The 24,613-nt window shown below is 40.9% G+C and overlaps 1 protein-coding gene across 1 annotated transcript in view; it reads left to right on the top strand.

The window, feature by feature from the left end:
* The first annotated feature begins 12,557 nt into the window (after nt 1–12,557).
* The window catches only part of PGR (progesterone receptor), a 128,650-nt gene continuing 116,594 nt past the window's right edge, over nt 12,558–24,613 (top strand). Inside the window, exons 1-2 of the mRNA XM_020868858.2 lie at nt 12,558–14,158; nt 15,355–15,506. Coding sequence (XP_020724517.2) covers nt 12,588–14,158; nt 15,355–15,506 — 1,723 coding nt within the window. The 5' untranslated portion in view covers nt 12,558–12,587. The remainder of the gene's footprint in view (nt 14,159–15,354; nt 15,507–24,613) is intronic.

Raw genomic sequence — 24,613 nt, 5'->3', positions numbered from 1 at the left:
AAGAGCAACCAATATCCCTCAGGATTTAAAAATTCTACCAAGCTTTTAACAAATGAAATGGAATATATATAGATCACAGCATGACTAACTAAGGTTTATCCCAGTAATATAAGGTTGGCTTACAATCAAAACTCAATTTATGTAATTCACCATATTAACAAACTAATAAAGAAAAGCCTTAAGGATCATCTCAATAGATAGCTCATCTGACAGAAGAAAGCACATCTCAGCAAAGAAAGAGATGGAAGCTTACATCCTGAATCTGATAAGGGGTAATCTATGAAAAAATATGCAGCTAACATCATACTTAATGGTGAAAGACTGAATATTTTTCCCAATATAATCAGGAAACCACCAGGGACATTCACCATCCATCACTTCAATTTAAAAATCAACTGTATTTCTAAATACTAGAATACTATTTCTAAATAAGAAATGAGAAATATAAAACAACAGTTAAGCATAGTTATAAAATGGTCTCCAAAATTCTCTCCCCATAGTGTACATGATTTGTATAATTAGTCCCCTCGAATATGAGTAAGACTGGTCAAAATGATGGATTTACTCCCATGATTATGTTACATTTCTGGCAAAAGGAAATCTGTTGATGTAATTAAGATTGCCAAGTCATTTTGTTTTGAGTTGATCAAAATGGAGAGTATCTAGTGGGTCTGACTTTGTCAGGCAGAAGTCCTTAAAAAGCATGAATGAAGAGATTTCCCTGCTGACCCAGTGGTTGAGAATCTGTCTTCCAATACAGGAGATGTGGGTTTGATCCTTGCTCAGGTAACTCAGCCCGAGTGCCACAATGAGAGAGTCCACCATGCTGCAACTAAGACCCTGCAATATAAATAAATAAATATATTTTTTTAAAGCTAGAATACAATCTCCTACCAACCTCAAAGAAGATGGAAGCCACACTGAGCCTGAGAGCCGAAGGAACTAAACTCTGTCATTACCTGAATGAACCTGAAAGAGCAGGCTGAGCCTCTTATGATGCAGTCGTGGCTGACCCACTGGTAAGCCATGAGAGCCCCGAGCAGCAGATCCAACCAACCCATGTCCAGATTCCTGACCCATGGAAAAAGATAGTCACTGGGTGATACTTAAGCCACTAGCTTGGCTTATTATTAATTACATAAATTATGGTCGTTTAATTCTCAGCATTAGAAAATTTATATAGATATCATTCATAATAACATTAAAAATATGTAATAACAGGATAAAACTGACAAAAATGTGAAAGCAAAGGCTTTCACAAAAAGCTTTTTGTGTACAACAAAAGCTTCAAAATATTGCTCAGAGAAATTGGGCCTAAAGAAATGGAGATACATACCATCTTCATGGGAAAGTGGATAATTTAATGTTGATGAGATATCAATTCCTTTCCAAAATGATCTATTTCAATTCAATCCCAATCAATATTGCAGCAGACTTGCTTGTAGAATCTGTTAAACTGATTCTAAAATTTAGATGAAAATGTAAAGGAACCAGAACAACCAAAATAATTTTGAAAAAGAAATAAAGCTGGAACAGTATAATACTTCAAGTGTCTAAGACCTATCACACAACTACAGCGATCAAGACAATGTGTCATTGACATAAACATTGTCAGACAGAAGAACAAAACAAAAAAGCAGAACCTGGAAAGAGATCCCCACAGAGATGAATAACTGATTTACAACAAAATTATAAAGGCATTTAAGTGGGGAAAGAATATTCTTTTAGGCAAATGATGCTCGAACAACTGAATACTCATACACAAAACAAAACCGAAAACGTCAATCTACACCTCACGCCACATTAAAAAGTAACTTAAAATGATTCATAGATGTAAATGTAAAACTAAAAACTATAAAACCAAAAGGAAATACAGGAATAAACTTTTGTGACCTTAGAGTTTGGCAAAGATTTTTAACTATGACACTGGCAAGAAAAGAAAAACTCATAAGAGTGTAAATTGATAAATTAGATTTTATCAATATTAAAAACATATGTTCTTTAAAGGACACTCTTAAGAGAACTTAAAGATAAGGTACAGGTTAGGAGAAAATATTTTCAAATCACATGTATAACAGTGGACTTACATCAGAATTCATAAAGAACTCATAAAATTCAACAATAAGTAAATAACTTTTAAAAAGCAAATATTTTAAAAGACACAGTAAAGAAGATACACAGATAGCAAATAAGCACATTAAAAGATGATAAACATTATTAGTCATTATGGAAATGAAGTTAAAGCCACAATGAGATACCACTACTTTATCTACTCAGTTCAGTTCAGTTCAGTCGCTCAGTCGTGTCCGACTCTCTGCGACCCCATGAATCACAGCACGCCAGGACTCCCTGTTCATCACAAACTCTCAGAGTTTACTCAAACTTATGCCCATGGAGTCGGTGATGCCATCCAACCATCTCATCCTCTGTCGTCCCCTTCTCCTTTTGCCCCCAATCCCTCCCAGCATCAGGGTTTTTTCCAATAAGTCAACTCTTCGCATGAGGTGGCCAAAGTATTGGAGTTTCAGCTTCAGCATCAGTCCTTCCAATGAACACCCAGGAATGATCTCCTTCAGGATGGACTGGTTGGATCTCCTTGTTGTCCAAGTGACTCTCAAGAGTCTTTTCCAACACCATAGTTCAAAAGCATCAATTCTTCGGCACTCAGCTTTCTTCACAGTCCAGTTCTCACATCCATACATGACCAATGGAAAAACCATAGCCTTGACCAGATGGACCTCTGTTGGGAAAGTAAGGTCTCTGCTTTTTAATATGCTATCTAGGTTGGTCATAACTTTCCTTCCAAGGAATAAGCATCTTTTAATTTCATGGCTGCAGTCACCATCTGCAGTGATTTTGGAGCCCAAAAATAAAGTCTGACACTGTTTCCACTGTTTCCCCATCTATCTGCCATGAAGTGATGGGACCAGATGCCATGATCTTAGTTTTCTGAATGTTGAGCTTTAAGCCAACTCTTTCACTCTCCTCTTTCAATTTCATCAAGAGACTTTTTAGTTCCTCTTCAGTTTCTTCCATAAGAGTGGTGTCATCTTCATATCTGAGGTTATTGATGTTTCTCCTGGCAATCTTGATTCCAGCTTGTTCTTTTTCCAACCCAGTGTTTCTCATGATGTGCTCTGCATATAAGTTAAATAAACAGAGTGACAATATACAGGCTTGACGTACTCCTTTTCCTATTTGGAACCAGTCTGTTGTTCCAGGTCCAGTTCTATTGTCAAAATTAAAACTGACCATACTAACCATTATCTGGGATATAGAAGAATTAGAACTGTAATATACTATTGGTGGGAACGTAAAACAGTATGGCAACTTTGGAAATTGTACGGTAGTTAAAAGTATACCTATTAATTTATCTGGCTATTTCATTTCTGCATATCTACCCTTGAGAAAGTAAAACTATGCCCACACAAAAATCTGTAGACACATTTTCATAGTAGCTTTTCCTGTGATACTTAAAAACTGTGAAAAAACAAAATGTTTATCAACATATAAATTGAAAAACAAATATGGTATAACTGTACAATGGATTACTACTCAGCAATTTTAAAAAAATGAGCTTTTGAGACACACTACAATATAAGTGAATCTTAAGATAAATATGCTGAGTAAAAGAAGCTAGATGAAAAAAAGCATATGCTATAAGATTCTAAGAAACAAAAATAAACATAGAACACACTTAGCAGTCAGACACTAATTTCTAATATCATTTTCCAATACATGGCTGATTCTAGGACTGGGGCAGTAAACAGACAAGCTGAGTCAAAGTGCATTTTGAAATGCCAGAAATTAAGAAATTTCTCAGACACAGATAAGAACAAATACATACATGAGTTTCCAATGCCCAAAGATGGAACAACTTGAGCATAAAAATAAAATAGATTGTAACTCAAAGCATAAAATAAATACCCATGAGTTCATACTGATATAAATAAAACACTGAATAAATTGGTAAACAGGAGAGAAGAGGTAAATCTAACATGCAGAAGAATTCCAAGCAAGTTATGTAGATACTCCACCCTAAAGGAGGGAACTAGTATTTAGTTTAGTTCAGTCGCTCAGTCGTGTCTGACTCTTTGCGACCCCATGAATTGCAGCATGCCAGGGCTCCCTGTCCATCAACAACTTCCGGAGTTTACTCAAACTCATGTCCATCGAGTCGGTGATGCCATCCAGCCATCTCATCCTCTGTCATCCCCTTCTTCTCCTGCCCTCAATCTTTCCCAGCATCAGGGTCTTTTCCAATGAGTCAGCTCTTCGCATGAGGTGGCCAAAATATTGGAGTTTCAACCTCAGCATCAGTCCTTCCAATGAACACCCAGGACTGATCTCCTTTAGGATGGACTGGTTGGATCTCCTTGCAGTCCAAGGGACTCTCAAGAGTCTTCTCCAACACCACAGTTCAAAAGCATCAATTCTTCAGTGCTCAGCTTTCTTCACAGTCCAACTCTCACATCCATACATGACCACTGGAAAAACCATAGCCTTGACCAGACAGACCTTTGATGGCAAAGTAATGTCTCTGCTTTTTAATATGCTATCTGGGTTGGTCATAACTTTCCTTCCAAGGAATAAGCATTTTTTAATTTCATGGCTGCAATCATCATATGCAGTGATTTTGGAGCCCCCCAAAATGAAGTCTGACACTGTTTCCATTGTTTCCCCATCTATTTCCCATGAAGTGATGGGACCAGATGCAATGATCTTAGTTTTCTGAATGTTGAGTTTTAAGCCAACTCTTTCACTCTCCTCTTTCACTTTCATCAAGAGGCTTTTTAGTTCCTCTTCAGTTTCTGCCATAAGGGTGGTGTCATCTACATATCTGAGGTTATTGATATTTCTCCCGTCAATCTTGATTCCAGCTTGTGCTTCTTCCAGCCCAGCATTTCTCATGATGTACTCTGCATATAAGTTAAATAAGCAGGGTGACAATACACAGCCTTGACATACTCCCTTTTCGATTTGGAACCAGTCTGTTTTTCTATGTCCACTTCTAACTGTTGCTTCCTGACCTGCAAATAGGTTTCTCAAGAGCAACTAGTATTAGGTTGGTGCAAATGTAATTGCAATTTTGGACTGTGAATTTTAAATCATTATAACATCTTTATTAACCATGATAGGAACCATTACACTCAACATATTTTTGCCAATGAGAAATAAAACCCTGTTTATTCCCGTAGCATAAAAATCCTCACTTTGGGATTCATGGAACTCTTGGAAAGCATTTTCCCTGCAAAAAGTTATTGAGATGCTTGAAGAAGTGGTAGTTGGTCAGCAAGAGGTAGGTGAATATGGTGGATGAGGCAAAACTCCATGTGTGCTGTGCTGTCCTTAGTCACTCAGTTGTGTCTGACTCTTTGTGGCCCCATGGACTGTAGCCCGCCAGGCTCCTCTGTCCAGGTAAGAATACTGGAGTGGGTTGTCATGCCCTCCTCCAGGGGATCTTCCCGACCCAGGGATCGAACCCAGGTCTCCTGCATTGCAGGCAGGTCGTTTACTGCTGAGCCCCCAGGGAAACCCGAATTGGTCCCCTTCTGTTGACCAACGCCAGCAGCAGGTGCTGCTGCTTTTGGTGCACCTCATCGATGTGCTGAGCATACTCCTCAGAGGTAATGGTTCTGCTGGGATTCAGAAAGCTATACTGGACCAGACTGGCAGCAGACTGCCAAACAGTGATCATGACTCATTTGGTGCAAGATTGGCTTTGGGAAGTGCTTTGGAGCTTCTTCTCAGTCCAATCACTGAGCTCAGTCCAACAGTAGTCCCTGGCTGTTCTATATGGAGAGATAGTTTGTTGTTATGTAGAATAAGAGAAGTCGACAGACACTTCAAAATGATGATTTTTTTTTTTTTTTTTTTGGATTTGCAGTCAGCTCTTGAGGTACCCATTCATTGGCTTTTCACCTTTCCAATTTGTTTCAAATGCCAAATGACTATGGAAAGGTTGGCATTGAGTAGTTTGGCAATTTCCTGTGTAACTGTAAGAGGATCAGCGTCAAAGATCCTCTCAATCGGTCACTGTCAACTTCAGATGACTGGTCACTGCACTCCTCTTCTTCAAGGCTCTGTCTCCCTTGCAAATTTTCTTGAACCACCACTGCACTGTATGTTCATTAGCTCCTGGGCCAAATGCGCTGTTCATGTTGTAACTTGTCTTTGCTGCTTTATGACCCATTTTGAACTTGAATAAGAAAACTGCTTGAATTTGCTTTTTGTCTAACATCATTGAAGTGAAGTGAAGTGAAATAAAGTCGCTCAGTCGTGTCTGACTCTTTGCGACCCCAGGGACTATTCAGTCCATGGAATTCTCCAGGCCAGAATACTGGAATGGGTAGCCTTTCCCTTCTCCGGGGGATCTTCCCAACCCAGGGATCGAACCCAGGTCTCCTGTATTGCAGGTGAATTCTTTACCAGCTGAGCCACAAGGGAAGCCTAACATCATTTCCCTAGTCTAAAATAAACATGACATAAATAGCAAGTAGTAAGTCATTAGCAAAAAAACAAAAAGTGAGAAATGCACATTAAAATGAGGCAGAATATAACCACATTTAAGAATGTATTCCAATATCAAATAGCAAAGTTCAACAATGCAAAATTGCAATGAGTTTTGCACCAACCTAATAGCAATATTAGTTCATTAATTAACAAATATACCATATTAATATGGCAATAAGAAAAACTATGCAGAGGATGTAGGGAAACTCTTATGATCTGTTTAATTTCTCTGTAAATATAAAGCTAGTCTAAAAAGCCTATCAATTAAAAAATTAAATCAGATACTTAGCCCTGAAAAAAACTATGTGTATATAATTTAATACATTTAATAAATCAATTATAAAATTTTTTAAACTATAATGACAAAAAGAAGGTTAGTGGTTTCCTAGAGATTCACAAGGAGTGACAGAGATTGGAGGGGATAGAAAAAGGGAAGGGATTAAAAAGTGATATAAGGAAACTTCTAGAGGAAGATGGTATAATTATCATCTTTTTCTGTGGTGATGGCTTCAAAGGTATATACTTATGGTAAAGCTCAACAAAATGTAGACTTTAAATATAAGCAGCTTATTATATGACAATTTTATTTTAATAAGGCTTTTTCTTGCTTAAACAATTTTTTAAACTTCCGGACTTGAACTAATTGTCTTAAAAAAATAGTCTGCAGTAATATTTGGAGTTAGCCCCATCACACCTGAATTTAACCACTGAGCTTTTTTCTTCCAGTTTTATTCAGATATAATTGACATACCGGACTATATTAAGTTTAAGGTATACAGCATAATGCTTTGAGTTACATCCATCATGAAATAATTATCACAGTAAGTTCAGTGAATATCCATCATCTTATAGATACAATATTAAAGAAATAGAAAATTTTCCCTGTGATGAGAACTCTTAGGATTTACTCTCTTAACAACTTTCATATATAACATAAGCACTGTTAATTAAATGTACAATTTATCACATTGTATATTTAGTGCTTATTTATAACTGGGAGTTTGTACTTTTTTACTGCATTTTTCAATTCCACCCCTCCCCTTGCCTCTGGTACCCACAAATCTGATCTCCTTTTATATGAGTTCGTTTTTTTTTAAAGTATAATTGACTTACAACACTATGTTAATTCCTGTTACACAACATGGTGGTTCAATATTTCTATACATTTTGAAATGACCATCATGATAAGTCTAGTTATGATATGTCACCATACAAAGTTATTACATAGTTAGTGACTATATTCCCCACACTGTGCATTTCATATCCCTGATTCATTTATTTTGCAACTGTAAGTTTCTTTCACCTAATCTCCTTCACCTATTTCTTTCACACCCCACCCCCAAAATCCCCCTCCCTCTGGCAACCACCTGTTTGTTCTCTGTATCTGTAACTTTGCTTCTATTTTGTTATGTTGGCTTATTAGTTTTCTAGGTTCCACACATATAAGTGAAATCATACAATATTTGTCTTTCTTTGTCTGACTTATATCAGGTAACATAATGCCCTCACAGTTCATCCTTGTGGTTGCAGATGGCAAGATTCCATTCTTTTCTACAGTTGAGTAATATTTCATTATATATTATGTATATATCACATTTTCTTTATCCATTCATCTATTAATGGGCACTTAGATTGCTTCCATATATTGGCTATTGTAAATAGTGCTGCAGTGAACATACAGATATGTACATCTTTTCTAATTAGTGTTTGTATTTATTTTTTAAATAAATACCCAGTAGCAGAATTGCTGGATCATTTGGTAGTCCTACTTGAAGCCAGAGTATTTAAATAGTGAGCTTGTTTCACTTAAAGATTAATATATTTAGGAATTCTTTTGTCAACAATGCTAATCGCTCAGCATCAAATTTCATGGCATAATGGTGATTTAGGACATGTTGAGAATTTTTATTATTGTTTTCTTACTTCAAGAATTTAAGTCTTGTGGAAATATCTTAGACTTGTCTGGTTTGAGGGAATTTGTATAGTCAATCAAAATTAAGCCAAATATAGTGTATCATTTAAAATGAGATTTAGTGACAACATTACAGCTATAGCAACCTGGAACCCCCATTCTGAGCCATCTGCTATTTAAAAATCACACTCCTAGGAATACTGGCATTTGATTACCTGGGGCCAAATATGGCTATGCTACTTATTGTCTTTATAATATTGGGAAACTGAGAGCTTCAGTTTTCTCAACTATGAAATGGAGATAACAGTACCTACTTTGTGGAACTGTTGAAAGGTTCAACAAGTTAACACGGGTAAAGGTCTGAAAGACGACCTGGCAGTGCTGTGCAGATTCTACACAACCTACAGATTCTACAGCATTAGCCACCGGGCAAGGGCAAATCAAAACCACAGTGAAATACCCCTTCTCACACACTAGGAGAGCTATGATAAAAGACCCTAACGAGCAATTCCAAGAAAGGGAAAAAGTTGGAACATTTATACACTGTCAGTGGAAATATAATATGTCTAGTCACTTTGGAAAACAGTCTGCAATTCTTCAAAAGGTTAAACATAGGGTTACTATATGACCAAGCAATTCTAATCCTCAGTATAATATAATAATATATATAATATTATATATAATATTATTATATACACTATATTTATATATAATATAATTATAATATATAATAATACATTACAATTATATGTATTATATATAATAATAATAATATAATCTTTAGTATAACCCAGAGAAATGAAAATACATATTCACAGGAAAACTTGTACATGAATGTTAATAGTAGTCTTATTCATAGTAGCCTCCAAGTAGAAACAGCCCAAATGTCCAAAGACTTCTAAACAGATAATCAAGATTATAGCATATTCATAAATCATAGCATAGTAAATCAAATTATATTCATAGAATAAAATACTACTTGGCAATAAAAAGAAGTGAGGTACTGATACATACTACCATGTGACTGAACCTTGAAACCTTCTTTCACATACCATGTGAAAGAAGCCAGCGAAAAAGACCACATATGGTATGATTCTATTTATATGAAATATCCAGGATAGGCAAATGCAGAGAAGGAAAGTAGATTCAGTGGACTGTTGAAAAGGTTTTAAGAGAAAAAGAGGAGTGACTGCTAATGAATATGGAGTTTCTTTTCAGTTCTGTTCAATTCAGTTCAGTTGTTCAGTCGTGTCCAACTCTTTGCGACCCCATGAATTGCAGCACTCCAGGCCTCCCTGTTCATCACCAACTCCTGGAGTTTACTCAAACTCATGTCCATCGAGTCGGTGATGCCATCCAGCCATCTCATCCTCTCTCATCCCCTTCTCCTCCTGCCCCCAATCCCTCCCAGCATCAGGATCTTTCCCAGTGAGTCAACTCTTCACATGAGGTGGCCAAAGTATTGGAGTTTCAGCTTCAGCATCAGTCCCTCCAATGAACACCCAGGACTGATTTCCTTTAGGATGGACTGGTTGGATCTTCTTGCAGCCCAAGGGACTCTCAAGAGTCTTCTCCAACACCACAGTTCAAAAGCATCAATTTTTCGGCACTCAGCTTTCTTCACAGTCCAGGTCTCACATCCATACGTGAGTTTCTTTTAGGGATGATGTAAATGTTCTAAAATTAACAGTGGTGATAGTTACACAACTGTGCATAAGCTTAGGGCCACTGAATTGTACACTTTAAGACATGTGAACCATATGATATGTGAATTATAGCCAATAAAGCACGTTAAGTAGTTTAAAATAAACTGGAAAAAGGAAAGCCTAAAAACAACAACAGTATTAGTAATAATAAATTAGTTCACTTCTCTGGCCTTATCCTCTTCCATTCCCCAATTTATCCCATACTCTATCCATAATGGCCTCCTTGCAATTCCCATATTATGTCTTCCTATTTGATGTCCTGTGAACATAGTATATCTGCTTCCTGGAGTTCTCTTCAGCCCTCCTCTGCCTGCCTAACTCCTTCATATTTAAAACTAGTCAATCAGAGTAAGCTAATGGCCCAAACAATTGATTCCCAGTGACCTAATTATGATAAAATTTACTTCTCTCTCATGTAAACACTTCCCAGGTGATTCAGAGATACAGGCTCCTTACCTCCATCAGCTCTGCCTGCCCAGGAGTCTTCCACTGTATTCTCTATAACAGGCTGAGAAAACCAGTGGGGCATCAGCACAGACAGGACTCGAGGAATTTTCCAAATGATTAATTCACTTTTGAACATGGTATCTTTAAGAGATGTCAGGATACCCAGCGGTCTTGGGTTCAGCACAGAGACTATTTATTAGCTTATGGGTGTTCATTGGAAGGACTGATGCTGAAGCTGAAACTCCAGTTCTTTGGCCACCTCATGCTGAGTTGACTCATTGGAAAAGACCCTGATGCTGGGAGGGACTGGGGGCAGGAGGAGAAGGGGATGAGAGAGGATGAGATGGCTGGATGGCATCACCGACTCGATGGACACGAGTTTGAGTAAACTCCAGGAGTTGGTGATGAACAGGGAGGCCTGGAGTGCTGCAGTCCTTGGGGTCAAAAGAGTCGGACACGACTGAGCGACTGAACTGAACTGAATAAGCTATCCCACATGTATTGCACTACTCCCCTTCTCTCTACATCTTCAGGAAGAGGTGATTTGCTTTAAAAACTCAAAGATAATTTTTAAGAATAAGAATGCTGAAGGGAGAAAAAGTAGTATTCAACATCTCTATTGAGGAGTTTATGATGTAGAACAGAATGGAAGCTGAAGCTAAAGGAAACTTTCCTTAAAGGGCTATTTATTAAAAAATGGAACGCACTCCTTAGGACAAATCAAAGTGTAAACACACAACATCCAAAATTCTTGTACAGGTAAATTAGTGTTCTCAGCTATCTCCTGCTCCCAAATTTCTCTGCCACATTGAGGACGGTTCAAGAGGAGTAGAGAACCTGTTGGCTGCAGCGAGAAACATTTGAAAGCACTCTTTTATGGAATTCATAAGAGAGAAAAATCTCTCTCATGTTATTTAGAATCATCCTCGATATATCTATTCTAATAATAATAATAATAATAATGATAATAATAATAATACACATAGCCAAATACCGTTCTCTGTGTAAAATCTTTACAAATCTGACATGCTGAGAATTCAGCTTCTGATACAATCCATTCACTTTTCCAGTTAGACTGGTACTGAGTTCGCAGCACAAAATCGAACGTGCTCATGCAGCTCATCCCACAGTACCTGTTCATTCGGGCTGGCGCTTGGAATTTCAGATCTGGTCCCTCCGCGGGGCGGGGCGGGGCCGTGGGCGGGGCCGTGGGCGGGGCCGTGGGCGGGGCCTGCCGCCGGGGAGGCGGGGTGCTGGGAAAGCCGGGGGGGCGGGTCTGCTCGTGAAGCCTCGTAGTATCTGAGCGTGCGAGGGTCCGCGGCGCTAGCAGCGTGCTCCGCGAGGCTTCGCTTCACGTGGCATCGCAGTGGACCCCGCAGCTCCGGGCGCTTCGTGCTCCTGGACTGCCAGGAGATGTGAGCGCCGCTGAGATGCCCGTGGCGAGCGACCTGGAGCCGGCAGAGACGACGCTGCTCCTGAGGATGGGCTGCGCCGAGAGGCCGACGCAGCCCCGGGGTGTCCGGGGGAAAGGAAGGGGACCGCAGCCCAGGACGGGGAGCATCCCGGCGCTGGAGCGGGCGGAAAAGTCAAGAGCCACAGCCGCTGTCCAGCGCTTGCGAAGCCGCCGCCCCTGGGGTGCGCCCAGAGGTTTGTGAGTACTCTGCGTCGCCTGTCCGCAGACGGAAGCTGGGGAACACCCCTGGAGAGCTCTACGGGATCCCCACAATCGCCGTCGCCTGGTCTCTCCACCTGCCTCAGGGACAGAGTGACTGCCGCCCCCCCCCCCCCACCTGCGGACCCGGGGCGAGGGCGGAGGCCCATCGGGGCCGCCCCCTTCCCACCCAGGAGGTGGAGAGTCCCCCCCCCCCTTCCGCCGTCCACTCCGGCCAAATTCAACTCCTGTTCTCTCCTCCCGCGGCCCCGAGCCTCCTGACGCCCCCTCGTCCTCCCGCTATCCCCCCCCCCCCCCCCCAGAGACAGGGGAGGAGAAAAGGGGAGCCCAGGGCGTCATGACTGAGCTGAAGGCGAAGGGTTCCCGCGCTCCCCACGTGGCGGGCACAGCGCCCTCGCCCACCCAGGTCGGAGCCCCTCTACGGGGACGCCCAGACGCGGGCCCCTTCCAGGCGGGCGAGGCCTCGGACCCGACGCCCACAGCCTCGGGCCTCCCCCTCTCCCTGGACGGGCTGATCTTCCCTCGGCCCTGCCAGGCTCAGGACCTGGACGGGAAGACGCCGAACCCAGAGTCGCTGGCAGACGTGGAGGAGGCGTATTCCAGCGGGGAAACCGCAGAGGGCGCTGCTGCGAGACCCCTGGAAAAGGACGGCGGGTTGCTGGACAGCGTCCTGGACACCCTGCTGGCGCCCCCCGGCCCTGAACAGAGCCCCGCCAGCCCCGCCGTCTGCGAGGCCCCCAGCCCTTGGTGCCTGTTTGGCCCTGAGCTTGCCCAAGACACCCGGGCTGCGCCCGCCGCCCAGGGGGTCCTGCCCCAACTCATGAGCCGCCCGGAGAGCAAGGCTGGCGATACCCCTGGGGGGGCCGCCGGCCAGAAGGTGCTGCCCCGGGGCCTGGCGCCGTGCCGGCAGCTGCTGGCCCCGACGGCCGCGAGCCACCCCTGGCCCGCGCCAGCGCCGAGGCCGTCTCCGCAGCCCGCGGTGGTGGAGCTGGACGTGGACGACTCGGAGCCCGAGGGCTCCTCGGGGCCGCCCCTGAAGGGCAAAGCCCGGTCCGCGGGAGGAGCCGCAATCAGCGCTCCAGGTACGGGCGCGGGAGGCGTCGCCCCGCTGCCCAAAGAAGATGCCCGTTTCTTGGCGCCCAGGGCCGCCCCGGCGGAGCATGACGCGCCCGCCGCGCCCGGGCGCGCCCCGGTGGCCACCGCGGTGATGGACTTCATCCATGTGCCCATCCTGCCGCTCAACTCGGCCTTCCTGGCCGCCCGCACCCGGCAGCTGCTGGAGGGCGACAGCTATGACGGCGGGGTCGCCGGCGCCTTCGCCGCCCCACGGGGCTCGCCCTCCGCCTCGGCCGCCCCGGGCGCGCCCGGAGACTTCCCCGACTGCGCGTACCCGCCCGACGCCGAGCCCAAGGACGACGCGTTCTCGCTCTACGGGGACCCGCAGCCACCCGCCCTGAAAATCAAGGAGGAGGAGGAGGGGGGTGCCGAGGCCGCCGCACGCTCCCCACGGCCCTACCTGCTGGCGGGGGCCAGCCCCGCCGTCTTCGCGGACTTCCCGCTGGCGCCGCCGTCCAGGCCCGGGGAGGTGGCGGCGCCCGCGGCCGCCGCGGGGGCCCCCGGCTCGTCCGCGGCCGCGTCGGGGTCCGCTCTGGAGTGCGTCCTGTACAAGGCGGAGGGCGTGCCGCCCCAGCCCGGCCCGTTCGCGCCGCCGCCCTGCAAGGCTCCGGCCGCGGGCGCCTGCCTGCTGCCGCGGGACCTGCCGTCCACCTCGGCCGCCGCCGCCGCAGGGGCCACCCCTGCGCTCTACCCGCCGCTCGGCCTCAACGGGCTCCCCCAGCTCGGCTACCAGGCCGCCGTGCTGAAGGAGGGCCTGCCGCAGGTCTACCAGCCCTATCTCAACTACCTGAGGTGAGGGCCCGGCGCGGCGCGTGAGGACCGGTCCGGCCGCTCCCGGCCCCCGGCGCCCGGCAGCCCCGAGTGGCCGCCAGGGGTGGGTGACCGAGGCGGGGCGCAGCGCAGCTTGGCTTGGCTCCTTTTCCCTCGCCTCTTCTCCTCATTTATTTTGGGGGGGAGGGGGGAGGGCCCCGCGGGAGCCCAGATTATGCTGTTTCTGGAGCGGGCTTCCCCGACAATATGTCTCTAAACTTTCCAGATCTGCGCAGTCCCAAGGCGAACCAGCCGCGAGTTCTAAAAGTGCAGCGTCACTCTCGGTCCGCCGTAGCCCCGCGGAGCCGAAAGGGTGCGGCGAGTCCGGGGTTTTATAAAATGCTTTTCTTCCTAGAAGCACAGTTACCGAGAACGTGCGTTCCGGAGGGGAGACGGTAACGCATCGTTCTCCCGGGCGGGGTGGCGCTAGGTGCCCGGCCAGAACCCAAAGCAGAACCCAAAGCAGAACCATCTTAAGGGTCTGGACACTTAGCGCTTCATTTTCACCCGAATCTCTAGATTAAAATTAATTTATGTGTAATATGTTCACAGTATGGTTTTAAACATCAATCACTGCGGTGCACTGTAGGCTAGTATTGTTTCAAGTTCGCTACAACTTTTAGCATACAAGTTTTGAAAAACACTTTAATTTACATACGAGAATTATGGAATTTTAAAGAAAAAAGAAAGTGCTCTGAATTTGGAATCTTGTGGTGTGAATAGTCAAAACAGTGTCAATATATTGAACAATGCTTTAAAAAGACAAACACGGGTACTTGTTTAATTACAGAGATGACTTTTAAAAATGATTGTACTCTTAAAGCAAAATCCTGTTTATTGTTTCCCACCGTGCAACAAGGTTATAACATTTGTCAAAAGACTAAATTGATTCTCTGTAATGAGTTTTGCAGGAAGTTTTTTTTTCCTGAACATAAAATTAAATATTAATTATTTATTACTTTTGTTGGTACTCCTGATGAGAGGCTAATAACTTGCAACTGTGATGAATCCAGTAACAGGTAGTATATCAAGTTCAGTTTGCTATGTTTTTCAGATCTGTATTGATATATGGCTGTAATTTTTAAAAACCTTTTCACTCTATTTTGGGTTAAGGAAACTTTAGTGTTAGACAGTGGTGCACCTAAAAATAAATTGAGTACTTTGTTTTGCATTTCAAGGCCGGATTCAGAAGCCAGCCAGAGCCCACAGTACAGCTTTGAGTCATTACCTCAGAAGATTTGTTTAATCTGTGGGGATGAAGCATCAGGCTGTCACTATGGTGTCCTCACCTGTGGAAGCTGTAAGGTCTTCTTTAAAAGGGCAATGGAAGGTAGGCTCCTTTCTTGTTGGTTTAATTGTAAATGGACACCATCTAATATTTTACAGATCTTGATTAAGCCCTTGCTTCTTCTAAGAAATGATCGTATTTCCATATAACTAAAAATATATGATAATATTTTAACAGTATATTTTTATTTATAATAATCTGTATTGAATGTGGTTGGATATTATAATTGCATAATATTTGACTATCACTTTTAATATTAGACAAAAGCATATGAATCTTGGAACATGCTAACATTGTTCATTAACTTTAGAGACACAACTTTGTTCTGACTGAATTTTTATATTTCTATTGCATATATTATGTGTAAGATACACTAAATTAAAATTTTCTTCCAAAAGTAAAATGGTAGAAGTCATCAAAATTATATATATACATATATATGATGCAGTTACAAGTTTTCTTCATAATTATGTCATTTCCCTGCATGATGTTTATGTAATAATTATATAATGGTAATTATAGAAAAAATGTTTAAAGTTTCCTTTTTGTTTAGTGCAAACAATTTAAAGCAAAAGAAGAATTTGAACTCCACAGTAATTTAATTTCCGCAGAAATATTTTGCTTTAAGTAAGGCTTTCATATTTTTAAAATCATCTGAATTATATATTTACCTAATGATTTAGATTGATTTGCATAATGTATTTCATATTTGAACTTTTATAAAATATATGTTTTAATTTCATCCTTTTTATCTACACTAAACTCTAAGCAGCCAAGCACATTTATATTTGAAGATAGAAATGCACTTAGACATCATTTCACATTTGAATTCTAGCAATAAGTGTATTTTATAACAAGCGGACATGAGTTTAGGGTTGTCTCTGGAGTTCTGAGATCACACCTAGACAAGGGACCAAAGATCTGAATGTCTGCTTTTTTGCTTCCTGTTTGTGCATTTTCTGATTTCAGGAGTCCTCTACATATGAGTAGGAAAGGAGGGAGCGGGGAATTTTTACCTTAAGGGAGCATTCAAAGGAGTTGACATGCATATTTAATACACATTTACCCTAAAAGAATATTAACCCAAAAGATGTTTAACAAAAAAATTCACTATCCCTATAGATTGCTAACATATAATTTTTCATAACTATTATGCCCTTTTAGTGAAAATGATTCTCATTTATTAGTAGTATATGTACCCCTCCTACTGAAATTAATGCTTCAAAAAAAGTAATTGCTCTTGTGCGTTCCTAGAACATGATTGTTTCCCACGAAGGATGGATGCATTTCATTCATATTGAGCATATGTATTAAACTTCAGGGGGCTTTAACTGCGTTTTAAATTAGTTGAGGTGCTGTGACAAGAGGCCATGTGAGAAAATGGGATGACTGAGGGTAGTCTTAACTTTCCACTGACATCATTTAGTCAGTTACAGTTTGAAGCCCTTTGTGTGGAAGAGTTGATTCTCCAGTGGGTAATTGAAGTTATTGTTCCCATCTGACTCTGATCCTGGTTTCCTGAACATTCCCCTCTGCATTAATGTGGTTTTCTTTGTACTTATAGTTTTATTAGTCTAATTCTTAAGTGAATGACCCTGTTGGAGTCCCCCAAAAGCCAAGTTATTCCAGCCCAACTCTCTCTTTCTACAGATACACAAGTCCTAAAGACATACATCTAAGTTTCTAAAGAGCATACAATTAGTTGGTAACTGATTGTTAGTCAACATAGGTTAGATTTTCTTTCATTGCAGTGCCTATAAATCAGAGATGGTATGCAAAAGTAGGCATATGACAAATGCTACTTAATTCTTTTTTTTCATTTATTTTTATTAGTTGGAGGCTAATTACTTTACAATATTATAGTGGGTTTTGTCATACATTGACATGAATCAGCCATGGATTTACATGTATTCCCCATCCCGATCCCCCCTCCCACCTCCCTCTCTACCCAATCCCTCTGGGTCTTCCGGTGCACCAGCCCAGAGCACTTGTCTCATGCATCCAACCTGGGCTGGCGATCTGTTTCACCCTTGATAATATACATGTTTCGATGCCGTTCTCTCTAAATATCCCCCTCGCCTTCTCCCACAGAGTCCAAAAGTCTGTTCTGTACATCTGTGTCTCTTTTTCTGTTTTGCATATAGGGTTATCATTACCATCTTTCTAAATTCCATATATATGTGTTAGTATGCTGTAATGTTCTTTATCTTTCTGGCTTACTTCACTCTGTATAATGGGCTCCAGTTTCATCCATCTCATTAGAACATTAGAACTGATTCAAATGAATTTAATTCTTGAAAGTTACTTCAAAAGTGCATATATGACCAAGAATACTCTAATTAAAATATAAATGTTTTCACATCATTATTATCAGAATAGTATCCTAAACATAAAAGATGTCTTCCCAAATTTGCAATGACAAGGCATTTGTTGGACCACTAATGTTGGCATGGTTCTGTTTTAATTTTGAGTAATAGAAATGAAGTACCTTTATTCAACATTGTTTATGAAGAGGAGCTCAAGATAAAAGTTGATAAATCATTTGGCTGTTAAATGACAAGTAAAATTATTGATCTCTGGACATTAAGAAGAACTTGTTAAGTGTATATATTCAAGGAAAACTGATGAGATTAAGATTAGACTAAGACTTGAAGATCCATATTAGGAAATTATTAGAGTTAAAGGTTAAGAAGGTTGATTGCCAGTGTTTGCTTGAATCAGTCATTTAAGGCAAGAAAGTAGAAGGTTCTTTGAGTTTTCGAGAGTGAGAAAGTTGAGTAGAAGAATATTTGTAATTGAAGAGAAATACCCAGTTTGAAATCTTAGAGTAAATTAGGGCTGTGTGATGAACAACTTCAGGGTAGAACTATGTGTGGATGCCAGTATGTCCAGAAATTGAATGTCATAGTCAACAATATGAATATTAAATACCAAGGATAATGATGATAATGGCTTTCAGGAGTGCTTTCTATGTGCCTGTGACTATTTAAATGTTGTATTGGTCTTGACCCTTTTAAGCCATATAGTGTAGACATTATCATCACTTTCAGTTTATAAATGAGGAAACTGCCTTTGTAAATTGCCTTAAATCACAAGAAGTAGTGGAATAGGATTCAAATCCAAGGTGTTTGACCCCAGAATCTATGCCTTCCACCACTACACTTTCTTTCTCATAATAGGAAATTCAGTTTCAGCTTCACAAAGAAACAATAGAGGATTGGAAGAAAAAAATGTAAGCCAAGTGAGAAAACTTTCTAAGAAGGTAGAAGGGAATCCTAATGGAGAATGCAATATCAAGGGTGATTGAAAGTGTGTAATGTAAATGGATGGATGATACTAGCACCACATTTAGGGCTGCAGTGAAAACACACATTCAGGAGCCAAGAGCCAGTTTCCCACCCCTCCTCCAAGTTAGAAGTGGGAGACAATAATGTGTATGGAGAAGTTACTTAGGAAACTGAATTTCCCTTGGTATGAAACAGAAAAGAGAAGAGGCAGAGGAAAAAGACATCCCTCAGGAAGTAGGAGTATGCAGAGGAGAGAAATGACCTCTTAAGCTGGAAAAAAAATATATATATATATTAGCCAAAAAATAGTTGCTTGAATAGCCCATTGCATTCCTTTACTAATACTTGGAGTGAACCAGGGAGTGGTCAGAAATTGCCTTAATGCCTTTCAAGGAGAAGTCATAATGACCTGCCAGTCCTATAAATGCAGGCCTTGTGTTAAGAAGGAAAAGATCATTTCTCACTGGCTTACCTCAGTATGCACTGTGACTTGCTCAATGCTAGGAATACTAAACACTCAGTGTGTGATTGTCTGCTAAGAGAACCAGTCATAACAAATGATGCTAAGCTCTTATTCTTTGCATATTTTACACTGTGACAGCATTTGTAGTGAATACATTTGATGGAATAGGGTTGGGAAATATTGTTAATATAGTTGAAACATAGTGTTTAGAGACATGAGCCTAAGTAGGTATTGATGGATTTTTAATTGTATTACATTATGCCTCATTTTTCTATCTTAATTGAGGTATAATGACAAATAAAATTATAAGATATTTAAAGTATACCTTGTAATGATTTGATATTATAGGTGCGTGGTGAAAGAATTCCTGCCCATCAAGTATGTTACTTTTTTAACATACCTCACATATTTGCCTTTCTTTTTGGCAAGGATATTTAAGTTCTACTCTCTTGGCAAATTTCAGTTATATAATGTTATACAATGTTATCAATTGTAGTCACAGTGTTATGCACTAGATCCTCAGACCTTATTCACCTTATACCTGAAGGTTTGTATCCTTTTACCAATCTCTCCCTATTTTCCCCCACCCTCTAGCCACTGGTAACCACTTCCCTATTCTGTGTTTCTGTAAATTCAACTTATTTTTTTAATTCCACATGTAAATGATACTTGTGGTATTAATCTTCGTCTGGCTTATTTCATTTAGCATAATATACTCTATGTTCAGCTAATTTTTGTTTTTGCATTAATTAACCAAATATTTATTGAGCACCTGCTGTATGCCAGCGACTATACTAGGTGCTGCTTGAAAAGTAAAACAGGACAGACCTAACTGGCTTTAGCACTCATAGAGTTTTTAATGTAGTGGAGGAAAGGGACATCCTATCAATTAGCATGCATTTAGCAAGTTATATATTATATATTAATGAGTCATGCCTAGACAACTAGTCACTTGACCCATCTGACAGATGCTGGGGATGGCGGGGAAGTCTTTAGAATTAGAAAGACACCCTCATAAGCAGTCTTCCCAGGTGGTCCTAGTGGTAAAGAACCCACCTGCCGATGCAGGAGACATAAGAGATGAGGGTCCCATCTCTCGGTTGGGAAGATCCCCTGGAGGAGGAAATGGCAACCCGCTCCAGTATTCTTGCTAGGAGAATCCCATGGATAGAGGACCTTGCAGGCTGCAATCCATGGGGTCACAAAAAGTCAGACGCGACTGAGTGTCTGAGCACATCATAAGCAGACCACAGAGGAAATGGAACAGAAATGAAATATTTTTAAGAATAGCATATTTCTTTCTGAAGTTCAGTGGAGTTGGTGTCATAGTCTAAAAATGAAAACTGATGTGGTAGCATCATTCTCCATGGTATGAAATGATGAACATTCAAATTTGTAGAAGATCATTTTTAAGACCAATTTTAGATTTATAGCAAAATCGAGAGGAAGATACAGAGATTTTCCATGTACCTCCTGTGGTTGCACAGGCATAGCTTATGATCAAAATCCTCCACCAGAGTAGTATGTTTGTTGCAACTGATGAATCTGCATCAACACACCCTTATCACTGAAAGTCCATAGTTTACATTAGGGTTCACACTTGGGTGGATCTGGACAAATGTTTGATGACATGTATTCACGGTTAGAGTTTCATACAGAGTATTTTCACTGCCTCCCCAAATCCTTGTGCTCTTCCTGCTCATCCCTTCCTCATCCCCAATCCTGTCAACCACTAATATTTATATTGTCCCCATAGTTTTGCCTTTTTCAGAATGTCATATGGTTGGAATCACACAGTAGGAAGCCTTTTCAGATTAGCTTTTTCCCTTAGCAAATATGCATTGAAGCTTCCTCCATGTGAAAAGCTCATTTCTTTTTAGTGCTGAATAACACTCCACTGTCTGAATATACCACAGTTTATTTATCTGTTCATCTGCTAAAGGACACCTTGGTTGCTTCCAGGTTTTGGCAATTATGAATAAAGTTGCTCTAAAGATTTGTCTGCAAGTATTTGTGTGAACATCGGTTTTCAACTCCTCAGGGCAAATATCAGGCTTTCCTGGTGGCTCAGTGGTGTGGAACTCGCCTACCAAAGCAAAAGTTGTGGGTTTGATTCCTGGGTCAGAAAGATCCCCTAAAGAAGAAAATGGTAACCCCCTCCACTCTGCTTGCCTGGGAAATCCCATGGTCAGGGGAGTCTGGCAGGCTGCGGTCCAAGGGGTCGCGAAAAGGCTGAACATGACTTAGCAATTAAACAGCAGCACAGCCAATGCCACAGAGTGTGGTGGCTTGGTGGTGTGGTAAGAGTATGTTTAGTTTTAGAAAAAACCACCAATTGTCTTCCAAAGTGGCTGTATCATTTTACATTCCCACTGGCAATAATTGAGAATTCATCTTATGCCATGTCCTTGCCAGCATTTGTGTTTCTAGTGCTTCAGATTTCTCCATTCTAACAGGTGTGTAGTGGCAGTTCATTGTTGTTTTGACTTAATTTCCCTGATAACATATTATGTGAAGTATATTTTCACATGCTTATTTGACATCTATGTATCTTCTTTGGTGATGTGTTTATTACAGTTTTTGGCCCATTTTTTCATTGGGTTTTCTTTCTGTTGACCTTTAAAAGGTTTTTTGTGGGTTATTTTTGTTTGTTTTTTGGATAACAGGCCTTTATCTAATAGGTATTTTGCAAGTGTTTTCTCCCACTGTCTTTTTATTCTTTTGGTAGTATCTTTACGTAGTAGACAAATTCATTTTTAATGAAATGTGGTTTCTCAATTCTTTCTTTCATGGATTATGACTTTGGTATTATATCTGAAAAATATCATCAAACTCAAGGTCATGTGGATTTTCTCCTAGATTATCTTTTAGTAGTTTTATAGTTTTGCATTTTATGTTTAGTTTTCTGATCCATTTTGAGTAGATTTTTGTGAAGGGTGTAATGTCTGTGTCAAGACGGATTTTTTTTGCACATGGGTGTCCAGGGATTTCTAGTACTATTTGTGAAGAGACTGTCTTTTTTCTATTGTAGTACCATTTCTCTTTTATTTTTTTAATTGATTTATTTATTTTAATTGGAGGCTAATTACAGTACTGTAGTGGTTTTTGCCATACATTGACATGAATCAGCCACAGGTGTATATGTGTTCCCCATCCTAAATCCCCCTCCCACCTCCCACCCCATCCCATCCCTCAGGGTCATCCTAGTGCACCGGCCCTGAGCACCCTGTCTCCTGCATCGAACCCAGACTGACGACCTATTTCACATAAGGTAATATACATGTTTCAAAGCTATTCTCTCAAATCATCCCACCCTTGCCTTCTCCCACCGAGTCCAAAAGTCTGTTCTTTATCTCTGTGTCTCTTTTGCTGTCTCACATAGAGGGTCATCGTTACCCTCTTTCTAAATTCCTTATATATGTGATAATATACTGTATTGGTGTTCTTCTTTCTGACTTACTTCACTCTAAAATAGGCTCTAGTTTCATCTATCTCATTAAAACTGATTCAAATGCATTCTTTTTAATAGCTGAGTAATATTCCATTGTGTATTTGTACCACAGTTTTCTTATCCATTTGTCTGCCGATGGACATCTAGGTTGCTTCCATGTCCTAGTTATTGTAAACAGTGCTGTGATGAACATTGGAGTACATGTGTCTCTTTCAGTTCTGGTTTCCTCAGTGTGTATTCCCAACATTGGGATTGCTGGGCCATATGGCAGTTCTGTTTCTAGTTTTTTAAGGAATCTCCACACTGTTCTCCATAGTGGCTGTACTAGTTTGCATTCCCACCAACAGTGTAAGAGGGTTCCCTTTTCTCTACACCCTCTCCGGCATTTATTGTTTGTAGACTTTTGGATAGCAGCCATTCTGCCTAGCGTGAGATGGTACCTCATTGTGGTTTTGATTTGCGTTTCTCTGATAATGAGTGATGCTGAGCATCTTTTCATGTGTTTGTTAGCCATCTGCATGTCTTCTTTGGAGAAATATCTGTTTAGTTCTTTGGTTCATTTATTGATTGGGGTGTTTATTTTTCTGGTATTGAGCTTCATAAGCTGCTTGTATATTTTTGAGATTAATTCTTTGTCAGTTGCTTCATTTGCTACTATTTTCTCCCATTCTGAAGGCTGTCTTTTCACCTTGCTTATAGTTTCCTTCATTGTGCAAAAGCTTTTCAGCTTAATTAGGTCCCATTTGTTTGTTTTTGCCTTTATTTCCATTACTCTTGGAGGTGGGTCATAGAGGAAACTGCTGTGATTTATGTCAGAGAGTGTTTTGCCTATGTTTTCATCTAGGAGTTTTATAGTTTCTGGTCTTATGTTTAGATCTTTAATCCATTTTGAGTTTATTTTTGTGTATAGTGTTAGAAAGTGTCCTATTTTCATTCTTCTACAAGTGGTTGACCAGTTTTCCCAGCACCACTTGTTAAAGAGATTGTCGTTTCTCCATTGTATGTTCTTGCCTCCTTTGTCAAAGATAAAGTGTCCATAGATGTGTGGATTTATCTCTGGGCCTTCTATTTTGTTCCATTGATCTATATTTTTGTCTCTTGCCAGTACCTTGCTCTCTTGATGACTGTAGCTTTGCAGTATAGTCTGAAGTCAGGCAGGATGATTCCTCCAGTTCCATTCTTCTTTCTCCAGAATTTGTTTGGCTATTTGAGGTTTTTGTGTGTGTGTTTCCATACAGATTGTGAAATTATTTGTTCTAGTTCTGTGAAAAATACCATTGGTAGCTTGGTGAGGATTGCATTGAATATATAGATTGCTTTGGCTATTATACTCATTTTCACTGTATTGATTCTTCCAATCCATGAACATGGTATAGTTCTCCATCTATTTGTGTCCTCTTTGATTTCTTTCATCAGTGTTTTATAGTTTTCTGTATATAGGTCTTTTGTTTTCTTTAGGTAGATTTATTCCTAAGTATTTTATTCTTTTTGTTGCAATGGTGAATGGAATTGTTTCCTTGATTTCTCTGTTTTCTCATTGTTAGTGTATAGGAATGCAAAGGATTTCTGTGTATTAATTTCATATCCTGCAACTTTACTATATTCACTGATTAGGTATAGTAATTTGCTGGTGATGTCTTTAGGTTTTCCTATGTAGAGGATCATGTCATCTGCAAACAGTGCGAGTTTTACTTCTTCCTTTCCAGTCTGGATTCCTTTTATTTCTTTTTCTCCTCTGATTGCTGTGGCTAAAACTTCCAAAACTATGTTGAATAGTAGTGGTGAGAGTGGGCACCTTGTCTTGTTCCTGACTTTAGGGGAAATGCTTTCAATTTTTCATCATTGAAGATAAAGTTTGCTGTGGGTTTATCATATATGGCTTTTATTATATTGAGGTATGTTCCTTCTATTCCTGCTTTCTGGTTTTTATCATAAATGGATGTTTAAT

Source organism: Odocoileus virginianus, chromosome 10 (genome assembly GCF_023699985.2).
Source record: "Odocoileus virginianus isolate 20LAN1187 ecotype Illinois chromosome 10, Ovbor_1.2, whole genome shotgun sequence".
NCBI classification, from domain to species: domain Eukaryota; kingdom Metazoa; phylum Chordata; class Mammalia; order Artiodactyla; family Cervidae; genus Odocoileus; species Odocoileus virginianus.
This window is presented reverse-complemented; position numbering and strand designations above follow the sequence as displayed.